Source organism: Marmota flaviventris, chromosome 2 (genome assembly GCF_047511675.1).
Source record: "Marmota flaviventris isolate mMarFla1 chromosome 2, mMarFla1.hap1, whole genome shotgun sequence".
NCBI lineage: Eukaryota > Metazoa > Chordata > Mammalia > Rodentia > Sciuridae > Marmota > Marmota flaviventris.
Window position 1 is genome coordinate 3959292 of NC_092499.1, and position 22448 is coordinate 3981739.

Consider the following 22448-nt stretch of genomic DNA (forward strand, 5'->3'; position numbering starts at 1 on the left):
TTATTCCCGAACTCACACCAGCCGTCTACAATCACGTTCTGGGGAAATCCACGTTCTCTGCCCAAATCCCCCTCCACTGGGCTTCTATCTCCCAAATATACTGTCTGAATCCCGTGAGAACTCAAGGGGAACTCAGGCAGCAGGATACGCCCTATTCCCAGCAGGAATAATAAACCTGGAACCTAAACTGGGAACGCCCTAAACAGGATTATCTTAAAACCGGGAACACCCTAATCTGCCTTGGTCCTTGAGCAAGGTCACCTACATTCAATGTCGCTGCAACATGTCAGCAACATGGGGTACGCTGGCAAGGAAATTGTCATACCTACTTGGCTAATGGCTCCCAGCAGATATTGTGTCCATCTACAACTAAAAAATATTTAAAAAAAAAAAAAGAAGAAGATGAGGTGGAGGCTGGGTCTGCTTCTGGAATTTTGAAATGCATATTTTAAGATAGTATGTACATTTCCTATAAACTGATTAATGTAGTTTAATTATTACCCTTAATTTTAAATAAATTTGTCAATTAATTTAATCAGAAAACTTAATCTTTTTTTCTTTTTTTTTTTTAAGTATTGGGCATTGAACTCAGGCACTTGACTACTGAGCCACCTCCCCAGCCCTATTTTGTATTTTATTTAGAGACAGGTCTCACTGAGTTGCTTAGCACCTTACTCTTTTAGCTGAGACTAGCTTTGAACTCGAGATCCTCCTGCCTTAGTCTCCCTAGCTGCTGAGTTGATAGGCGTGCACCAGTTTTAATATTAATCTTTTTTTTAATCTTAATATGTAAAAGAAACTACAAGAGAATCTTTCAGGATAATAGATGGGGAAACTTTTCATGTATTTCCTAAGCTATGAGAACTTTAATTTTTATAAGATGATATAAGAATATGCTAACTTTAGTTTCTGATGAGAACAGTTTGACCCGATTAACTTGCTTGAAATATTTGCGAGTTTAAAATTTTCAAACATGGATAATGAATATGATTTGGTAGCTCTAATTTTAAAGTTAACCTAAATTATAAATCAGTTATCTATTTTTACCTACAAATAGTATTGAGCAGGTGAACAACCTACGAGAGGTACAAGCTCTGAGGCGTCTGAATCCACACCCAAACATTCTTACGTTGCATGAAGTAGTTTTGTAAGTATATTTGGAGCTTAAAAAATTATCTATTTGAAAATTTGTTATTGATTAAATCGCCTTTTAAGAAAACCATGGTAGACTTAATTTGTAGCTCAGAGAATAATAATTTTCATTTCACCGTACGTTGCATTTCTATTTGGACAATTGCGTATCTGACCCCTCATTTGGAGGTGTCTTCAGAGAGGTGACCTCATATCGTGGCAGCACGCAGCATTCAAGATTTGGCTTCTAAAGCTTGGTTTGGAACTCTGAAGGCTTGAACATGAGTCATGACCTCCCAGGCGAGCCCTGCGATGCTATTTCATGTTCTCATCTTGTTGCCAACTGATCTCTCTGCACAGTCTCTTACAGTCTTTCTTACAATAATTGATGTCATTTCAAGGCATTTCCATTTGTTCTAATTGTAGAGTAGTTTTCATAAGGCTTACCTGCCAATCAAAAAGATAGAGCCTGGCTTGTCCCTTGGTGTGCAGGGGCTCAGGAGGCCTCCTCCCACCAGCATGACCTTGCCACTCTGGGAAGGTGCTTGTTGGCCTTGCTACAGCTCTGCAGGGACCCTGGCCTATAAAGTTGGCCTGGGAACTCCAGTCTCTGCCAGTTAAAGCTCGGTGGATTTTAATCAGAGGATGCAACAGTTTTAAATTCAAAACGACTTGTCTTGACATAGCTGTGTGGCCCCTTGACATAGCTGCAGTGTTCTTAGCACGGTTTGCACATAATAATCACAACACTGTGTACACACACACACACACACACACTCTCTGTGCAGAGCACTTCTGGCCAGAATCTCCTGAGACCCCTGCCAGGTGGCCTGCTGTGACACAGGCTCCCCTTTAGGGGTTGAATGGAATCCCGAGAAGCTTGTTGGCTGGGCCTGAAGCCTGGAGTATGAGTGAAATGTGACTCTTCTGCCTGGGAGTGGCTTTTGCTTTTGGCTCTCCAGTTGTAATATATCCCAATTACATGTAAATAATTAGATACATTAAATTACTTTAAAATTAATTAAAACTAGACGTTCAGTCATAGAGCATAAGTTCCTTTTTCTTTTATTGCTTTGCTTAGCTAATTCCCCAGACTTTCTTCTTTCTGCTGGGTTAATTTTATATTTTCAAGACATATCTCTTTTTTTAAAAAAATGGCTTTTAGAATTTTGCTTAAAATAAATCTTTACGGTTATTTAAAATTAAATTTATCAGAAATATTGGTTGAAAATAAAAATCTCTACTATTTTAATAATTATATTGCCATCTTTGGCTGATGTGGGGCCTTATATTTACCAGAAATGTTTACAGTGAATTAAATATTTGATCATGTTTTCTGATTAAGACAAAAAAAAAATTTAAAACCTGCTTTCTTCTTCAGTGACAGAAAATCTGGTTCTCTTGCACTTATATGTGAACTTATGGACATGAATATTTATGAGCTCATACGAGGTACGTAGACTATTTCGAAAGCTACCTTATAATATTCTTTAAGTTTGTAGCTCACCTGTATCTTGCTTCCGATCTCATAGTCCTTGGTCACCACAGAGCAGTGGTGACAACCAAGACGGCTTGCTCCTGGAGGCGTTGCTGTGGCAGGCTGGCCTCCCAGGGTGACTGCACGCAGGAAGGGGAGCCAAGGCCTTCCGGTGACCCTGTGATTTGGAAAAGTGGCGCTGAAGGCAGCAGAGCATTGCAGCCTGTGCCTTCCTTGCGGGGTGCCGAGCTTTGGGGCCCCTTGCTCTGAGGTACTCTCCCTGGGGTCTCCTTGCTGCTTGACTCTGTTCCCTGCCGAACAAAGGCAAAGCTTCCCTGAAGATCCTGGCTTTGGGGAACCCCTTGCACCTTGCCATGCACTGGTGTCCAGGGTGCTCATTATTTCCATCTTTGAAACAGTAAAGCTCTGTTAGGGAAGCTTGCCCTGAGCCGGCCTCAGCCAGGGCCAGCCTTGGGTGCTTGCCGAGGGCACAGCAGAGAGCCAGCAGGCAAGGGGGCAGGTGGTTGGCCCCCAGTGAGCAAGTGTCCCGGGGCTCTGTCCTCATGGGTCTGCCAGCTGTTAGGACAATGAACCTGGTGCATATCACTAAGAAACAACAGCCAGTGTCCCATTCAAATCACACTACCCAAGGTCACACGAAGTAAATTAGCTGCCCTAATGTCCTGTGAGTTCAGATGATTGGGAATAGAATTTAAGTGGAAACATCATAGGTGATTTAAAAGCTGTATTATCTCAAACAAGTTAGACTGAAAGCAGTGTGCCACGGTCCCTTCAGATGGAGAGGCAGACACTGGTGCTGAAGAGTCCAAATACAGTTGTCTTTGTGAAGTGACAGGATGAAGACAGTATTGTGTCAACATTAATATAAGGCGCCCTGGTGTCCTCACCCCTGAGGACACTCTGGGGATGCCAGAATTTGAGGATGCCTGGTGTTGCGTTTGCACATAACCCAGCTCTTGCTCCTGTGGGTTTCACGCCACCTCCTGGTGACTTACAGGACCAGATACAGTGTGGATGCTGTGGAAATGATTGTTGTTATTAGGAGACAGCAACAAGGGGGAGAGTCTGTACCTGTTGAGCACAACCATTGATGGTTGAATCTACAGATAGGGAACCCACACAGACAGGGATTGCTTGTATTTTATTATGTGATTTTAAATATTTATGTGATCATAAATTACTAAGAAAATAGTAGTATGTGTAAGCAAGTTTTTCTACATCCTTAAAAGTTTATGTATATAAATTGGTCAAAAAACTGTGGATCTTTTTGGGAAAAGAGGAGATTGCCTCATATCTGGGATTATATGGTATTTCTTGTTTTGTTTTGTTTTTTTGTGGTGCTGGGGATTGAACCCAAGGCCTTGTGCTTGCGAGGCAGGCACTCTAGCAGCTGAGCTGTACCCCCAGCCCTGTATGGTATTTCTTATACATTACAAACCTCATGTATTCATTCGCTTAGTAATTTGTTTATTCTTGTTTAAGTACAACTCTAACAAATGTAGTCATCTGTTTTTTTGGTCAAAACCACTCAAATTTGAGCTGTTGGAGAGAACAAGCCTCTGGGCCTGGACACACCCACAGTGGGAGAAAGTGGCCGGAGATGGTCCAGCAACGGGCAGGAAGCCCAGCGGGGCAGCAGATGTGAGCAGGCCTGGCAGGAGGAGCTGTGTCAGGAGGCTGCAGGGGGCTTTCTCTCTGAGGAGTGAGCCTCGTGTACCTGGGGATTTTACTAACCAGCATCTCATTCCACATGGTCTGGATAAGGGGGGCTGTCCTGGTTCTTTACGCTGACCCTCTGCGTATAGGTCTTGATTGTCAGTTACAACCCAGTGAAACAACCCCTATGTTTTATTATTACTTTTTATAATATTCTTTTTTTTTCAACACCAGTAAGTCAACATGGCTTTTTTCTTTTTGTAGTACTGGGTATCAAACACAGGGCCTCACGCATGCTAGGCAAGCACTTTGCCACTGAGCTGCACACCCAGCCCCAAATTTTGCTTTTTAAAGAACCTGTATAATCCCTTGGTGTAAGGTAATGCATCCTGATTTAGAATTCCTGTGGTGCTTCCTAGAGTGTGGTATCTTAAAACTCAAGGGGAGCCCGGAACAGTGGGGCCCGCCCCCCAGTAATTCCAGCGGCTTAGAAGCCTGAGGCAGGAGGATCAGGAATTCAAAGCCAGCCTCAGCAACTTAGTGAGGCCCTAAGCATCTCAGTGAGACCCTGTCTCTAAGTAAAATACAAAAAAGAGCTGGGGATATGGCTCAGTGGTTAAATGCCCCTGGGTTCAATCCCTGACACCAAAAAAAAAAAGGGGGTTGTGAGAAGGAGAATTTTCAGCACATTGCTCTATGTTTAGATATCTGAGAAAGCTTTGCTCAGAATAAATATCTTTGATTTCCAGTAGGTGAGGGATTGTATAATTGCAGAAATCGAAGCTTTCTTTCCCAGTGTCTGCCTGCAGGGACTGCAGCCGATGGCTGTACAGATCCACAGATGTCCATTCCTTATGTTGTTACTGAGCCAGGCCCCTCTGGTTTCCAGCTGTGCACTAGGTCAGTCACTAGAACAAGGAGTTTGCAAGAGTCATTCCTAAGACAGCCAAGCATGAGGAGTGGGGAGGTCCAAGCCCTAAGTACACCTCCTGAGGACATTTGTGGACACCGGGGGATGAAGAAGCATCATGGCCTAGGGTGTGGGAGCCGATAGCAGGCAATAGTCAGCAGTCCGAGCACACTCAACCAACCTCCGTGGCTCTTCATGGGACACCTGCAGAAAATGGTGGTGTTAGCATGATCTGAAGGTGGAATCTTTTGCTTCCTGATGTCAAAGGTCACCTTTGGGACACCCGTGCTAGGCCAAGCAAAAAGGTCAGTGGCTTAGACAAAATGGTCTCATGTCCCCGAAGCATAACCCTAGCACCTGTTGTCATAGTGATCCACGTGTCAGAGGACAGCAGAGCTAGTGGAGATGAATAACAGCTCTCTGTGTGGCCTCCAGAATTAGTAACTTTGAAGCCAGTGAAAAGCCCATGGCTCGGGGGTGTCTGGGGAGCACAGGAAGTAAGAAGGCAGAGGGGTGGTTGTGGGCAGGAGGCAGGCCGTGTCCTGGCTGGCACTTACCAGGTTAGGGCTCTGTCCTCCACGGGTCTTGTGCAGAGGTCTTGTTCTCTTGATGGGTACATTCTTAGGAGTGGCTCTCAGTCCTGAGAGTCACCACTTAGCAGCAGATGCCGAGTGGGAACTGGGGCCGTCAAACATGGCCAGCTTTACCCTGAGGTCCAGTGTCCTGTGGGCCCAGGACTGTGCTCAGTGCACTGAGCTGATGAAGATGCCAGCAAAGTGGGGCACCCTGAACTCAGAGCCGGTAAAACGGAGGAAAGTTGCCTCAGGGTCAGTGGACTGAGTGACGGTGACCAGGGTTCGCGGCTCCTATAGCCCCAGTGCTACACTGAATACTTCATAGGAGGTACCTCCTCTTACCTCTGCAGCAACCGCCAGGCCACTGCTATTATCCCATCTCAGCATGAGGAAATGGAGGCACAGAGAAAGTCGCTTGTCCAAGGTGATTACCTAGTAGGTGGTAGAGGGGCTTGAACTTGGGCTGGTCCCACGGTGTGGGTTTTTTTTTTTTTTTTCCAATTTTGTTTTAGTTGTTGATGGACCTTTATTTTATTTATTTATATGTGGTGCTGAGAATCGAACCCAGTGCCTCACATGCCAGGCAAGTGAACTACTGCTGAGTCCCCGCCCCCGCCCAGGGTGCTGTTTTTGACCACCTGACAGACTCCTCTGACAACCCTCTGTGGTTGGCACTGTTATTATCAGCCCCATTTTACACATGAGGAAATTGGGGCTTGAAGGATGAAGTAATAACCCCACGTGAAGCTTTACAAATGCCTGAGGCAGGGCTGAAGCTCCAGCCTCGACCTTGACTTTGCACTGCTACCCTGAGCTCCCTCCTGCCTTAGCTCAGAGCCTCCTAGGAACAGGCACTTCCTCTGGTCTGCTCCTGTGAGGGCAACACTGATCTATTAAAAGCCAAGTAATCACTAAAGCAGCTTCTTCTTCTTCTTCTTCTTCTTTTTTTTTTTTTTTTACCAGAATAGCAATTCGTATGACTTAAATTACTACTGTCTTCAGCAATCAGGCATTCAGTAGTGCTGTTAAATAGTAAAGAGCGAGATAGTGAAAGGAGGGAGGAGTGGTCACAGTCTGGACTGTCTACTTCCCGCACCCAGGTGTGCGGGGCCTGGGTCCAGCAGGGGCAGAGGTGGAGGGGACGCCCTCCGGATGGTTTTGTTCTCAGGATGCCTGTGGCTGTGAACTAGGGGATGGCCAGATGAAGGTGGGTGGTTTTCTCTTTGTCCAGCAGGGGTCAGAGGAGGCTGAGGTGATGAGGGTTGGAGAAGCGCCTGTCTCCTGGAGGGTGGTAGAGAAGAGTCACAGTGGGGACCCAGCAGACCCAGGCCCCACCCTGTGGAGCTCACACTGAGGAGGAGAGACTGCCTGGGGAGGGGGGAGTTGAGTTGGGCCTTGCAAGAAGTGGAACCGTCTGCCCAGGGTCCCCACCTCTGACTGCAGGGGTTCCTGCCTCAGCCCCCGCTGCCCATCCTCTCTCTCTCCTTGGCAGCCTTGGCCTCCTGGACCCTGAGCTCTCCAGTGGCTCTGTGTTCTGAGAGCAGAGGGAATGTGGCACGCTGGCCCAGAAATGCCAGTCATGGCCACCAGCTGCCTGCGGTCCAGGGGCCGGGCTTGTTCCTGGGGTTGGCTTTTCAGAGGCTGTGGTGGGGCAGGCATCCTGAATGAGTCCATGGCACTGGAGGAATGAACCAAGTAGGAAACAAGCAAGCAAACTTGGTTTGACTGTAGGTAGCAGCATGGTTAGTCTCCGTGAATAGATGACACTCCACGTTACTGTGCTGGATTAATGCAGTTGTGTTTTTTATTTTTTTACTTATTTTTTTAAACATTTAGTTTTTTTAGTTATAGGTGGACACAATACCTTTATTTTTTTATCTTTATGTGGTGCTGAGGCTGGAACCCAGGGTCTCAGGCACGCCAGGCAAGGCTCTGCCTCTGAGCCCCCACCTAGCCCCAGTTGTATTTTTTATGTCTCATCAACTCTGACCCACTGATGGCAAGAGGCACTGTTTAGCCATAACACAGACCTTTATCACTGGGCATTTTTTTTTTTTTAAGAGAGAGAGAGAGAGAGATATTTTTTTTTCAATATTTATTTTTTAGTTTTTGGCGGACACAACATCTTTGTTTGTATGTGGTGCTGAGGATAGAACCCAGGCCGCACGCGTGCCAGGCAAGCGCGCTACCGCTTGAGCCACATCCCCCGCCCTATCACTGGGCAATTTTAATTTTATCCTGATCAAGAGTTCTTTTAGATCTATTGCATAATTTTACTCTGTCTCACTTTGTGCATAAATAAGAAGGAAAATAGAAGTTAAATAAATGTCACATCATTCCTGTTACTTCTTTGCACTTTTGACGCAGAATGATTGACGTCTGCTTTCCCTACTTGTCAGTCTCCACACCACTCAGGTGGGTGAAGCAGCGTTTTTGTCACTGGAATTTTCTTCTAAGCCGAGGTCACCTACTGTTAATTTTAACCCGAAGCAGCACAAGTTCCCCATGTTACAATGACGTTTCCTTGGTGAGCTCCTGGAGCCTATGCCAAGGCTTCACTGTCACAGTGTTGGCCTCAGGGCTGGACTTCACCAGGCTCCCGTCCCAGGCCGCGTGTCCCAGGCCGAGTCTGGAGAGCGGCTCGGCACCCAGTCCTCAGGCGCAACTGCACTGAGTGGGTGTGCGGGGGGCACCGGTGTGCAGGCCTGTTTCCTCATTTGAGCTTCCCATTTTAGAGGTGAGGAAACTGAATTTCAAAGAAAGTTAAAACTTTTCCATGTTCACTTGCCTAAGATGACCCAGCTTCGAGGCACAGAACCGGAGGACCTGTCCTTGAGCCTGCCAGGCCGCCAGGGCAGGGCTCTGCCAGTGCAGCCCTGCCTGCTCCTCTGGCTCCTCCCACAGAGAGGCACTGACAGTGGGGCCCCTTGGATCTCCAGGGGGCACAGTAGGGGCATGTGGGTGTCACGGGGTTTTGACTGAGCCGAGCCAACGGTGGCTAAGGGCTTTGTTGCTGCTGAGGTAGTTTGGCATTTAAGCGGTGGGTCTTGTCCAAGATGGACGGCCAGTTCCTTATGATGACTGCTCAGTGCTTTTCCTGCCTGCCTAATAGAATCCCCCAGTGTGGATTCTTCCTCATGAGAGTATATCACCTGGACTACGACAATAAATCCACCGGTTTCTGCCCCGAATTGTGACACTGAAGAAGCCTCCCGGAGCTCATTTGGGATTTAACATCAGGAGGAAAGGCCTCCAAGCTGGGCATTTTCATCTCCAGGGTGATTCCCGACTCAGATGCACATGGAGCAGGACTTCAAGAAGGGAACCAAGCTCTAGGTGCGAATGGCGTGGATTTCCAAGGTACTGAGCACAGCAAGGCTGCTGAGATCCTGAAGACCACCCAGAAATCAGCATGCGTGCGCTGACCCTACAGTCATCATCGCCAAAGAGAGGACTGTGCTCTGGAGGGCCGCAGCCCAGGGACCTGCCTGTGGGATCTGCCAGGCCAGGCCCACCAGGCCCCAGGAGGCCCTTGGTAGTTCTGCTCTGAGCCCTGCCTAGCACAGTGGGCTGGGGAGGTAGGGAGAAAGTCACAGCACTGTCACCCAACTGTGCTGAACTGTTTGTTCCCTATTTTCTGGGCCAGCTTCATTCCCAGAAAGGAAAAGGACGATGACGTGTAGGTATGACCTAGCCTGCGGGGAACTGGGACTGCAGCTGGCACTGAGGGCCACCACGGGCTTGGTACTCACACCCTATCATTTTAATTATAGAGATGAGTTAGGAATATTGGGAACCCTCCCTCTGGTTGCCTGGCCTTTCATCCTGTCCTTGTACCATCAGGAGTGTCATACATGTTGGGGACTCCGATGAAACGCTTTTGCCCTCCTCCTCTTATCTCCCCGCAAAATGTAAAGTGTACTACTGAATAAAAAGAAATAGCAAAAAAATATGCCTGCCACGGGCACTGCCTCTGGGCCTCAGTGGGCATGAGGGCATTTTCGTCTGTGCCAGGGCCCAGCGCGCACCTCTGAACCTGAGAGGAGGGCTGGCTCTTTGCAAGCAGCGGGAGGGAGGGCCATTTTCCTGCAGCAGGTGCCACAGGCTACGCCGGTTCTCGGGAAGTCTTTTTCCGCTACTGGTATCATACATGACATTCCATGGAGCCTCCTCAATGAAGGCTGGGTTTTTTTTTTTTTTGTAAAAATTAACTTACAAAAGTTACTAAGGTCAGGATGGCTCAGCAGACAGGGCTGCAGCGTTCCCTGAAGGCCCGGGAGGGACTCCTGAGTGAGTCATTAATGGCACTGTATTTCCTTTGTTCCAGGCTGTTTGAAAGTGAGAATCTCAGACACGCTCTCAGGCCCACGGGGTTAGGATCTGGTATGGAAAAACTGGAGGGTGGGTGATCAGCCGGTCCTTTGAGGGTATGGACTGAGGTTGTCCAGACCGCTGCCTGTCCCTGCACTGCCTCAGTCCTGCGGGACACGCTTCCTCAGGGGGCAGAGGGAGAGAGCCGCTCCTGATCCAGGAATAGGAGTAGGCTTTGGGAGAGAAACAGCGGAAGGGGACAGTGGCACCTGGGGAGGAGGCTCATGCTGGGGGCCAAGGCCACTGAGAAAGACTCCTGGCCTCCTGCCCTTTGTGGTTTATTATCAGATCTCGGTGCGAGCCTTGGAATCTGCTTTGTTTTGATACCAGGGATTGAACTCAGGGGCACTCGACCACTGAGCCACATCCCTAGCCCTCTTATATTTTATCTAGAGACAGGGTTTCACTGAGTTGCTAAGCACCTTGCCATTGCTGAGGATGGTTTTGAACTCAGGATCATCCTGTCTCAGCTTCCCGAGCTGCTGGAATTACAGGCATGTACCACCTTGGAATCTGCTTTTTAAAAGACCCCCGGTAGTTAGGAAGACTGGACAGATGAGACTTTCTCTAACAAGATCCTCTTTTCCCAAGTTCAAATTCAGATAACTGTGATACCAGTTTTATGCAGTAAGGTCTGGATGTGTGCACTTAGTTGGGAAAGGTATTTCAGAAATGGAACAGCCTGGAGCCGGTACTGAGGGGCACTCTGAGAGCACGAGGAGCCTTCCTTAAGCTGGAGGGATGTGGGGGGCGCTGTTCTCAAGATGATGAGCCAGGCCTAGCAGTGAGTCAAGCCTTCTGCTGTAGGCCTAGGTGGGAGGAACATTCTATGCCTCCGCCTGAGCCTGGGATGGGGTGCCTTGGAGTCCAGGAACCCCAGAGGCAGAAGGGGCCTGGCCACAGGCAGTCTCGAGTGTCAAGCTGACACTGGGCAGGGAGAGCCAGCGTGGGGCTGAGGGGTCGAGGAGGGCTTGCAGAGTGGACCTGAGCACCCCTGAGGGACAAGGGAAGCTGCTTTCTTTTTGCCTTTATATGGATGTTAAGATAATAAAATTCTAGAGGTCCTTGGGCTCAGGAACACTAACAGTCTTGATTTTAATTATTTTTGTTTTAATTCCAGGAAACTGGTAATAAGTTTTGTGAAACAATAAAAAGGTTATGATATTATATGAAAAAGTTAATTGCATCTAGATACAATTTATAATTTTACAATTTAAATTACTTATTATTTGCTTTTTAAAAAAATATATAGTTGTCAGAGGACTTTATTTATATGGGGTGCTGAGAATCGAACCCAGTTCCTCACACATGTGAGTCAAGTGCTCCACCATTGAGCCACAACCCCAGCCCCTTATTATTTGCTTTTTTTTTTTTTTAAGAGAGAGAGAGAGAGAGAGAATTTTAATATTTATTTTTTAGTTTTCGGCAGACACAACATCTTTGTTTGTATGTGGTACTGAGGATCGAACCCGGGCCGCGCGCATGCCAGGCGAGAGCGCTACCGCTTGAGCCACATCCCCAGCCCTTATGATTTGCTTTTTTTAAACATTTTTATTTAGCTATGTAGAGAAAAAGATTGAACTTATTTGTGAAAAGAAATTGCAAATTTGAGACTAACAGTGTCCAATGGGCCAAATGGTCATGGGGGAGAAAATGGGTCACTTTGCCAGTTTAAAACTTATGAACTTACAAACACTCCAAGTGAAGTGTGGCCTCTGAAATAGTAGCCCTGTGGTACCACGGTGGCATGTTTGGAGCCTCGAAATGGGACAGACACTGTAGGAATGCAGTGTGGCCCTGGGGCCACCAGGTACCTCTGAGAAGGACATGTGGGTGGTGGAATCCCAAGTAGTCTGTGCACTTCTGCTGGACTGTGCTCTCTTCCCTTTTGGTGGCAATCTCCAAAGCCAGGTGCCCTACACACCTGTCATCCCAGCTACTCGGGAGGCTGAGGTAGGTGGCAGGATGCCTTGAGCCCAGGGGTTCATGGCCACCCTGGGTAACATGGACCCTGTCTCAAAATAAATAAATACAATGGAGATCTCTACCTAGCCAGGATGTCGCAGAAGACATGGGGTCTTCTTTTTCTCTTCTATTTAGTACCAAGGGTGGAACCCAGGGGCACTTAACCACTAAGCCACATCACCAGTCTTTTTATTTTTACCTTTAAATTTTAAGATAAGGTCTCAGTAAGTTGCTTAAGACCTTGCTAAGTTACTGAGGCTGGCTTTAAACTTGTGATCTTCCTGCCTCAGCTTCCCAAGGATTACAAATGAGTGCTGTTGCACCCAGCAAGACAGGAGGTTTTCAAGTGACTCAAAGTTTTCGAAACTAATGCAGTTTGAAGGGGACAGTCCTGGAAGACCCAAGATTATCAGACCTTGTTCTTATGACTATCGCTCAGTAGTGTTCTAACTGAAATCAAAATGCATATGTTATGTGATTTTAAGCGAAATCATGCCAGTATGTAGGATTTTAAATGATGTCTTTTGTAAGTGTACTCCATATTCCTAAAACTACTTGAGATTATTTTTCACAGAGGAACTTAGATTTTTCACATATTACTAAGTAATGGTGGATTATGGGGCTGGGGTTGTGGCTCAGTGGCAGAGCGCTTGCCTAGCACATGTGAGGCACTGGGTTTGATCCTCAGCACCACATAAAAATAATAAATAAAATAAAGGTATTGTGTCCAACTACAACTAAAAAAAAATTTTTTTTAAAAAGTGGATTATATGTTTTTAAAAAGGGGATATGTATCATTAGTGACTATAATTTGCCTTTTCCTTGATTGTACAGGAAGAAGACACCCATTATCAGAAAAAAAAATCAGGCACTATATGTATCAGTTATGCAGATCCCTTGATCACATGCACAGGTACGCTTTGGGAGATGGGGCAGCTCTCAGATGTACAAAATGTATTTATATTCACTAAAAATACAATTCACTTTCAAGAATTTGAATTAATAAAGTACAGTTAGCTGGGTGCAGTGGCACATGCCTGAATCCCAGCAACTCGAAAGGCTGAAGCAAGAGGATTGCAAGTTTGAGGCCAGCCTCAGCCGCTTAAGTGAGCGCTTGTCTCAAAATAAAGAGTAAATTAATTAGAACAACAATAACAACAACAAAAGCAAAAAGGGCTGCAGATGTGGCTCAGTGGTGAAATACCCCTGGGTTAATTCCTCAGTACAAACAAACAACAAAAAAAGAGATTCAATTAATTCTATTCTTTATATTCCAAATGCAGAAATGGAATATTTCACAGAGATGTAAAACCAGAAAATATACTCATAAAGGTAAGAATTTTTATATGGAAACTTAATTTCAGAATAAAGGTAGATTATGAGGCCTTTTCCCGCTGGATGTGTTTAGCTAGTCACTCAACTTTTTATTTCAGCATGTTTCTTAAAGAGTTTTTCCCTTTCCAATTGGGAAAAGAAGGCTTATTAAGTAAGTTTCACCAACATAACTGTCGATACAGCTGGAAGAATATGACAGAATTCACTCCATTCAAATGTCCATCCCAAACGCTAGATGTTATCGTGGCAGAGGCAGGATTTGAGCTCATTCCAAATTTGAGGTCTTCCCCTGTAGTGCCCTGGGGCCAGCCTTGAGGTCCCCCACTCTGAAGCCCCTGCATGCCTGAGCTCAGTCATCCTGTGCTTTCCCCCGCGTCTATCTGATGCACCGTCGAGTGCCCTGAAGCCACGTGCTGTGGGAGCCTGTGCAGGGTGAGCCAGAACTGAGCCACCTGCAGAGCCAGGGCATCGGCAGGTGTGACACAGGGTACACGTGGCTGGAGCGTGCGACTTACCTGGAGATTCTGGAGACATGGGAGATGCATGCCAAGTCTGTCAGAATGTCTGCAGACATGTTCCACACGGAGAAATCCCCACATCCCCACCCCCCAGAGGCACATTCAGCTGCTTACAAAGTGGTAATTTGTATTTTCCACGCTAGTGTCAATGCCAGGATTTTCCTGTTAGTGTATAAACATTTGAAATGGTTTGTATGATAGTAGCTGCAGAGATGTCACCTCTGATTTTTGCTGCTTGCAGCAGGATGTCCTGAAACTGGGGGACTTTGGGTCCTGCCGGAGTGTCTATTCCAAGCAGCCGTACACGGAATACATCTCCACCCGCTGGTACCGGGCCCCGGAGTGTCTCCTCACTGATGGCTTCTACACATACAAGATGGACCTGTGGAGTGCAGGATGTGTGTTCTATGAGATCGCCAGGTAAAGCAGGGACCACCAGCCTGGTCACACTCAGGTGGAGGGGGTAGATCACACAGCGAGGCCCAGGCCAGAGGGTGTCTTGCCAGCCCCCACACCTCCAGGTCTTTTTTTTTTTTAATCTTTATTTATTTTTATGTGGTGCTGAAAATCAAACCCAGGACCTGGCACGTGCTAGGTGAGCGCTCTACTGCTCAGCCCCAGCCCCAGCCCCAGCCCCAGCCCCAGCCCCAGCCCCATACCTCCAGGTTTTACAATCACTCAACTTTTTATTTCCGCAGAAAGCTTCCTAGGTGGGCACTGGGTGGCTCAGTGGTGGGTGCTGGCCTAACGGGCAAGGCCCTGGGTTCCATCCCCAGTACCGCAGAAGGACAAAAGTCCACTAGGCTTTCATTTTACCTTTCTTTGCTTGCTCTTCCTGCAGAGCCATCACCATCAGGCTCCTGGGGAACAGGGCTGTCCTCCAGGCTTGATCCTGAAATGACTGACAGACCAGCATCCCAGAGCAGAGGGGAGGCAAGCTCATTCCACCTCCAGGCAGACGTGGGGAGGGTAAACGGTGCCCTCAGGGCCTACTCCAGGCACAGCAGGGTGCTCTGGCCTCCCCACTCCAGCTCTGGCCTTTGGGCTTGGTTTCCAGGTGGAGCAGGGGCCTAGGAGATGGGCGGCAGGCTGGTCCAGGCTGGGCAAGTGGAGTGGCATAGTTAGGCCCCCAGGGGTGGGCAGTTCCCTCTTTCTCATGGTGGCTCTTCAAGTGAGCATTGTGACCTAGTGTCATTGTTCTACCTGTTCAACTGACCACTACAGAAATGCATACAGATGCGCACTTCAGGGCACCCCTTAGAGTGCCAGCGTTCATGTTGGTGGCTTGTCACTTTGGAGAGCCGAGAGGTGATTGCCTTGCAGCCTCGAGCACCAGCACAGTTCTGAAATCCCCTGAGCTGGTTTGATAGGGTGCTGGAGAACAGGACGCAGTAGCCTCAGGGAGCCAGCCACCTGGTAACCTGCGCTGGGCAGGGGTGTCCTGGTTTTCCACCTTGGAGCTGGGTCCTGCTCATCCACACGGCCCTCTTTCTCTCTTTGCAGATACTGCTCTTGACTGAGCAGAAGCCATTCCTAGCGGAGCTGTTTCGGCTCCTCTTTGTGATGTGTAACATGGATTGGGTTGGTTTATGCAAGTCTAGAATCTTTTATTCACGATTACAAAATGTGTAAAAGCTCTGTAAACCAAAAGTTTTCTTAGAACTCAGCTGCCCATAAGCCCTGCCCCACTCTGCCCTCCATGTGCAGCAGAACTCACCCGGCTGGCGTCAGGCCCTATGGGTCTGTGGCAGTTAGAGCAGATGTGCTCCTTTCACGCAGTCACAGGAGTGTGCAGATAGAGGAATGTGTTCGCCTCTCAGGAAACACACCTGGGGCTTTGGAGAAGAATGGACGGCTCCCAGCCCTGAGGATGGCTCTGGGGACCGTTCCTGGGAGTCTATAGAGGGACTGTCCCCTGGAGGAGGCAGCCCTGCGCTCACCTGGGTGCCTCTTGTCTTGGCCCCGCAGTCTGCAGCCCCTCTTTCCTGGAGCAAATGAACTGGACCAGATCTCAAAAATCCATGATGTCATTGGCACACCCGCTCAGAAGACCCTCACCAAGTTCAAACAGTGAGTGTGGCAGCCCTGAGAGTCAGATGTGGACTCCTGCCCCAGCTGGAGTGGGCCATGGTGGGAGCAGAACAAGCCCTCCGCTCGGCCCCTCACCTACTGGGCTCCTCTGCCTTTGGAAAAGGGGCTGCCTGTGTCTTTGGGGCTCTCAGGGTGCTCTTCCTCTAGCACTGTGGGAAGTCCTCGCAGCCTCACCCACGGCTTGGGAGTCGGGTTTTGTCCCTGGAGTATTTACACAGGACTTAGCAGCCCTCAGGGGAGAAGGTCCCCCAAGCGCCAACTGCACAGGAGACTTTCTGCTGCTGTCCCACAGCATCAGGGCGATACTGGCTCCTAGACAAGGTGTCACAGACCCACTGGGGTTTTGTGGGATCACAGCCAGGGAGCTAGGGCTTCTGAGGGGGCCCTGAGGGCCAAGGGAGCAGCCAGCAGCCCTAGGTCCCAGGAAGGTGAGAAGATGATAGCAATTCTAGACGCTAATTTTTTTCTATTTTTAAACTTTATTTCGTCCTAATGTGGGAAGGAGATTTTAATCTTTTAGAGGAAAGGTCATTATCTTAAATTTATAGCATAACAGATTTCACACACACTCCTTTTTAACAGACTTTATTTTTTTAGAGCAGTTTTAGGTTTTGCAAAATCAAGTAGAAAGTAAAGATTTCCCATGGGTCCCTAACCCGCATGCCTAGCCCCCGCCCCATGCTCTCCACATCTCTCCTGGGGGGGACGTTTGTCAATCCATGAACCTGTGACCAGGCTTGATCTCCAGGGCCCGTGGCTCAGCTTAGGCTCACTCTTGGCATTGCACGTCTATGGTTTGGACAGGGTGGCGTGCCCCCTTCTGTGGGTCATGAACTGTCCCCTTAGAGTCAGGACGACAACTGACCAAGTGCTCCAAATAATGGCATGATCCTTTATTATCATTGGGCTTTTAATACAGGTCGAGAGCTATGAGTTTTGATTTTCCTTTTAAAAAGGGATCAGGAATACCTCAACTGACAACCACTTTGTCCCCGCAATGTCTCTCCCTCCTGCACGCAATGGTGGCCTATGACCCTGATGAGCGCATCGCTGCCCACCAGGCCCTGCTGCACCCCTACTTCCAGGAGCAGAGGTAGGCTCCTGTGGGTCTCCGCGTGGCCCTGCGGCACACGGTAGGCGGGAAACCGGCCTCTGGAGGGTCCCCACCCTGGCAGTGGTCAGTGCCTCCCATGACCCACCGTGTTCTGGGCAGTGTGCTCCCCAGTGGAGCAGTCAGCAGCTCCGTGGCAGGCAGTGCCCTGGCTCCCGTGGTGAGGATTCTGGAGCGTCTGGTGGGCATCCTGTGGGGTAGTGTGAGCCCGCGGTGTGCATTAGAGCCACTGGATGTCACCTGATCCCACGCCTCTGGTTGCTCCTCCTAGTAGCTCATGGAACCCTCTCGTCACAGCAGATTTGGAGTTAGAGACAGCAGACAAGCAGAGGTGCTCTGGGCCTACCCTGGGTGTGACCACTCTTCTCCTCTGCAGGGTGGCCGAGAAGCAAGCCCTGGCCAGCCACAGAAGGGCTTTCTTTCCAGAGCACCCCATGGGGCCCGAACTACTCAGTCTCAACGGGCAGTTCTCCAAGGAGGGCAGAAGGCAGGTACTGACTGGAGTCAGCAAGCGGGGAACAGCCCACTAAGTGGGCTGGACACACTGGTGGCCTGTTTCTCTGAGGTGGCCATCTGTGGGGGCAGTGGCACACCCAGCTGGATACCATGCTGCTCACCATCTCCCCAGGTTCTGCTGGCCCTGCCCCACTAGCTGAGGGCCCACGGCTGACACCCACGTGCACAGGCTCAGATGTGGGACCCTTCCATGCATTTCTCTGCTGCTGACCACACGCAGCTGTCCTACTCCAGGCCAGAACCATTTGCAGACACTCCTGGTGGATCCTCAGAATGTCCTAGTAGGGGACACAGAAAGCCACCTCCCGCCAGTGAAAGTCCTGAGCCCCGTCACAGCCCTCGCCTTTCCTTTCACCTGCCCTGTACAATCTGGCCCAGCACCCACGGGCACCCACCTGCTCGGCCCAGCAACCTCACAGCCTGGGGCTGGCACCGGAGCTCTGCTAGGGACGCCCCCTCCCTCAGTTCTGCTCTTCACCACCCTCCACCACTAGCGCGCTCTCAGCCAGCAGCAGAGGGCTCGTAGGGCTGCAGCCAGGGCGCTGCGTCCAGGTGTGTAGCACCTGTGACAGCTCCAGGCACGCCTCTAAAGCGCAGGGTGCAGGCGGCTCCCTCCAGCAGGGCCTCCAGAGTCCCCCTCAGCCACGCTCCTCCTGGAACTTGCCGGCCCTGCTGCCACCGCCCCCCCTACCATCTTCAGTGACAGCAGAGGTGTGCTGAGTCTGTGAGGGCAGACTGCCTGGCTTGTCCAGCTCCTGGCTGCCTGGTGAGCTGCTGCAGAGGACATCTGTGCCAACTGGGAATGACCCAGTGAAGCTCTGGGCGCAAATGTTTGAATTTCACATGCCACCAAAGTTTTCTTTCAATCCTTATAAAAGGTGGAACCCCTGGTCTGGGGCTGGGGTTCAGTGGTAGAGCACTAGACTAGCACATGTGAGGCCCTGGGCTCGATCCTCAGCACCACATAAAAATAAAACAAAGATACTGTGTCCACCTAGTAAATAAATAAGTGAATGAACAAACAAATAAATAAAAGGTGGAACGTATTCTGAGCTCACAAGCTGCACAGAAACCATTGAGGCAGGTTGGGCACAGGACCTCCAGTTAGAGCAGGAGGCACAGGGGTCAGAGTCTGCAAGTCGTTTGAGACCCACACTCAGAGCAGGTCACCGCTAGGCGAGGCTGGTCACTCCAGCCTCCATGGGGTCAGCAGAACTGAGTGGAGTGGTTGCAGAGGGTGGGCCAGGAGTACTGGCCAAGAGGGGCTGATGTATACGACTCTCCTCTCCCCATGGGACGCACAGGGTGCCTTACCTGCGGGTGTCCCATCACTGCAGGACCTGCCTCAGGCCAGGAATTTTTGTAACTTTTTAGTTGTAGGTGGACAAAATATCTTTATAATTTATCTTTTGGTACCAGGGATTGAACTCAGGGGCACTCGACCACTGAGCCACATCCCTAGCCCTGTTTTGTGTTTTATTTAGAGACGGGGTCTTACTGAGTTGCTCAGTGCCTGGCTTTTGCTGAGGCTGGCTTTGAACTCTCCATCCTCTTGCCTCAGCCTCCTAAGCATGCCTCCCAAGCTTACAGGCATGTGCCATCCCGCCTGGCTGACATAATACCTTTATTTTATTGACTTTTATGTGGTGCTGAGGCTGGAACCCAGTGCCTCACCCATGCTAGGCAAGTGCCCCACCACTGAGCCCCAGCCCCGGCCTGACCAGGAAGTAAGTTCCACTAGACCAAGGTGGAAGCAGAGGGTTGCCTGTGCCTTTCCTGATTTCCATGGAGGAAAACTGACCCTGTTCTGTTTCAAGAAACAGCCCCTGAGGCAAGAGGACGACCACGGCAAGAGACGGGGACCAGCCTGCGTGATGGAACTGCCCAAATTGAGGTTTTCGGGAGTGACCACCAAGCTGTCATACTCCAGCCCCACACTGCAGTCAGTGTTCAGTTCTGGGATGAACGGAAGAGTCCCGATGTTGAGACCCTTGAAGTGCTTGGGTGCCAACAAGAAGGTAGCTGTCCTGCTCTTCGTCCCTGGGGGCTGCCCCTGTACCTGTCCTCAACCTCCAGTCAGTGTCTCTGGTTTTCCTTTCACAGATAGACACACAGAAGGACATCAAGCCTAGCCTGAAACAGTGCCGCCTGCCCACCATCGACAGGAGAGGCGGAGGGTGCTGAGGCGGCCCGCGCCTCCTCGAGTAAGAGCAGGCGCCGTGAGGGCAGGCCCAGGCCGCTCCGCGTGGGACGGTGGGTCGAGGCTCAGAACATGCCTGGCACCAGCTCCTCGGGACACCTGGTGCCAACATGCTGACTGGGCCACCTGCTCCAGGCTGCCACGTGGCCCCGTGTGCTTGCCCCCAGGGCAGCTGCGCTGCATGTCAATGCATTGGTGACACCTCCTCCAGGGTTTCATTAATTCTCATGACGTAGGATGTGGAGAAAATATTTTGTATCTCTTCTGAGTCAAAACAGACGCTCGGTGCCTTCTGTCCTGTAGGGTCAGGCTTGGGGGAGAGGCTCACCGTGGGCCACACCTTGCTGAGCTTTACAAGTGCTACTGGGGGACGTCCCCAGGATTGTAGTGACGCCTTACAGACTATGCTGTTGGAGACCCCTGAATTTTATTAAAAAATAAGCTGTCATTGCAGTTCCTCATCTCTGCAGTCTCTGAGTTGGACTCGGGTCCTCACTAACCACTGCTGCGTCAGCCTCTGCAGGCCTATCGGGCCACTGACATTGGGAGCACTTTAATGTGGCTTCTGCTTCACTTGAGAAAAGCACTAAGTAAGGGTCAAACGGAGTTGAGTCACAGCTGGCGGCCGTGCCACAGTGGGAGCTCAGGCCGCTCTGTCTGCCGAGCCCCAGCCTCGAATGGCCGGGGGGTTTCGGCTCCAGTGAGTGGTGTCCTCCTGGGCGTGTGGGCACTGCCAGGTTGCCAGTGGTGCTTTGAGCTTTGTTTCATGAGGGCCAAGAGGAAGTTGGGCACCTTGCGTCCCACAAAAAGAAACCCTGGGGCTGGGGCTGGGGCTGGGGCTCAGTGGCAGAGCGCTTGCCTTGCATGCATGAGGGTTTGATACTCAGCACCGCATAAAAATAAATAGATGTGTCCATCCACGACTAAAATGTATATGCATGTATAAAACCCTCTCCCCGTGGGGGTGGGACAGGAACGTGGCAAGAAAAGGTGGTGCTTTGCGGACTCAGGGTGAGGCACTAGCAGGCTGCTTAGGGGCAGGAGCAGAACCCCGCCAGGCCGTTTGTTTTCTGTGTGGTGCTGGGGGTGGAGTGCAGGGCCTCACTGCGCTAGGCCTGTGCCCCACGCCGAGCTGCACCCCAGACTCTGCTAAGCCCCTTCTGCCTTGAAATGTAACCTAGTCATTGAATGTTCATTCTATTTTCTCAAACTCACAATATTAAAAAGAAAACTGAATTTACCAGATTAGTGTTTAGTCTCCTCTTCCCCTCTATTGAGGTAAATCTGTGACCCTTCCTTCCAGGTCTCTCCAGTGGCCCCAGCCCCAGAAAGTACAGGACAGATGGAAGTAGGAGGGTGAACGTGGGACCATGCAGAGGGACAGGGGCAAGAGAAGAGGAGCTGGCAGTACAAGGGCAACATGGGTGAAGAATCCTGGGCATGGATGTCTGGCCAGGCAGGTGACGGTGACAGAGATGCTGCCTGTGGGGAAGGGCAGGACAAGATTTCTTTGAAACTTGTGATCCCGTGATGACCTTCAGGGTGCCCCTGAAGGGGTCCTGATAGGGGATGGAGGCCACAGAGATGGGTCCACAGATAGGGAGGAGGCAGAGTCCTGCTAGCTGGCGCAGGAAGGACCTGAGGCAAAAGCCAGAGGAGCAGGACTTGCAAGGCAGGTAGGTAGGCCACTTGGCCTGGGTGGAGGCAGTGGGCCTGGAGAAGTCCTGAGAGCTGCAGTTATGGGCACCCTGCTGTCCCGAGGACTGGTTACAGCACAGACGAGCATTTGTATATGTAGGAAAATCATTACCCCTTTAAGTACATGAACCATGAAGGGAAAATTTTTGGTCTCTGGTGGAAAGCTCTGCAGCAGTGCCCTGGTCCTGTATGTGGCAGACCTTAGCCTCACGGAGACAAGCCCGTTTCCGTGGATTTGGACAGGACACTCTTGTTGGCCAGCCTTGGGCTCCTGCATTTCCCTTGCAGCTCACACCAGCCAGGAGGCATCAACCCTGGTGGTTCTCTCTGGCCCTACAGTGGGCAACTGCTGACCAGGGCGAAGGGCATAGGCCATCCCCACCCTGACCCCAGAGTCCTGTGGGGTCTCTGCCCACTCTCAAATTGGAAAGGTGAAGGCTGGCTTCCTCCTCCACCTCTTCACCCAGTTGGAACACTCATCGCATGACTGCCCGCCAAACCCTGCTGAGCGCCTGCCCTCTCCTGCCCACAGCACACTTCAGATCTTAGGGCACAGAGTGGGGCTTGTGGGTGCTGGGCTGGGGCAGAGCAAGCACGCAGACATCCCAGGCTAAGGATTCAAAGGCTGATGGTCCTTAGTATCACAAACCCACCCACAGAACAGACGGGGTGCAGACATGAGGTCCTGCTGTCTCCTGCCCTGCTGCCCGCCATGGGAAGGCCTACTGGGTTAGTCCTTGCCAGGCCACCCATGAACACAGCATGGGGGCAGCTAGGTTTGAGATGGATGCCACACCCTGCATTTGCCCACCTCCCCCCAGCTTCCTTTGTACCCAGGCCCCATGCCCAGTGCCACATTCACCAATTTACCAC

At 50.2% G+C, this 22448-nt stretch overlaps 1 protein-coding gene across 12 annotated transcripts in view; it reads left to right on the forward strand.

Annotated features, from left to right (window-relative positions):
• Positions 1-21086, forward strand: part of Mok (MOK protein kinase) — a 49856-nt gene extending 28770 nt beyond the window's left edge. For 6 of the 12 annotated variants that reach the window (XM_027946748.3, XM_071607515.1, XM_071607514.1 and 3 more), the window contains 10 exons: positions 1058-1147; positions 2513-2583; positions 12941-13019; positions 13390-13438; positions 14201-14379; positions 15928-16029; positions 16970-17143; positions 17538-17652; positions 19495-19695; positions 19781-21086. In XM_027946748.3, coding sequence (XP_027802549.3) covers positions 1058-1147; positions 2513-2583; positions 12941-13019; positions 13390-13438; positions 14201-14379; positions 15928-16029; positions 16970-17143; positions 17538-17652; positions 19495-19695; positions 19781-19861 — 1141 coding nt within the window. In that variant the 3' untranslated portion in view covers positions 19862-21086. Of the gene's footprint in view, positions 1-1057; positions 1148-2512; positions 2584-5455; positions 5501-8753; positions 9131-12940; positions 13020-13389; positions 13439-14200; positions 14380-15927; positions 16030-16969; positions 17144-17537; positions 17653-19494; positions 19696-19780 lie in introns of those variants that run through there. The other 6 variants (XM_071607521.1, XM_071607524.1, XM_071607523.1 and 3 more) reach the window with 5 other exon arrangements.
• The last annotated feature ends 1362 nt before the right edge of the window (positions 21087-22448 follow it).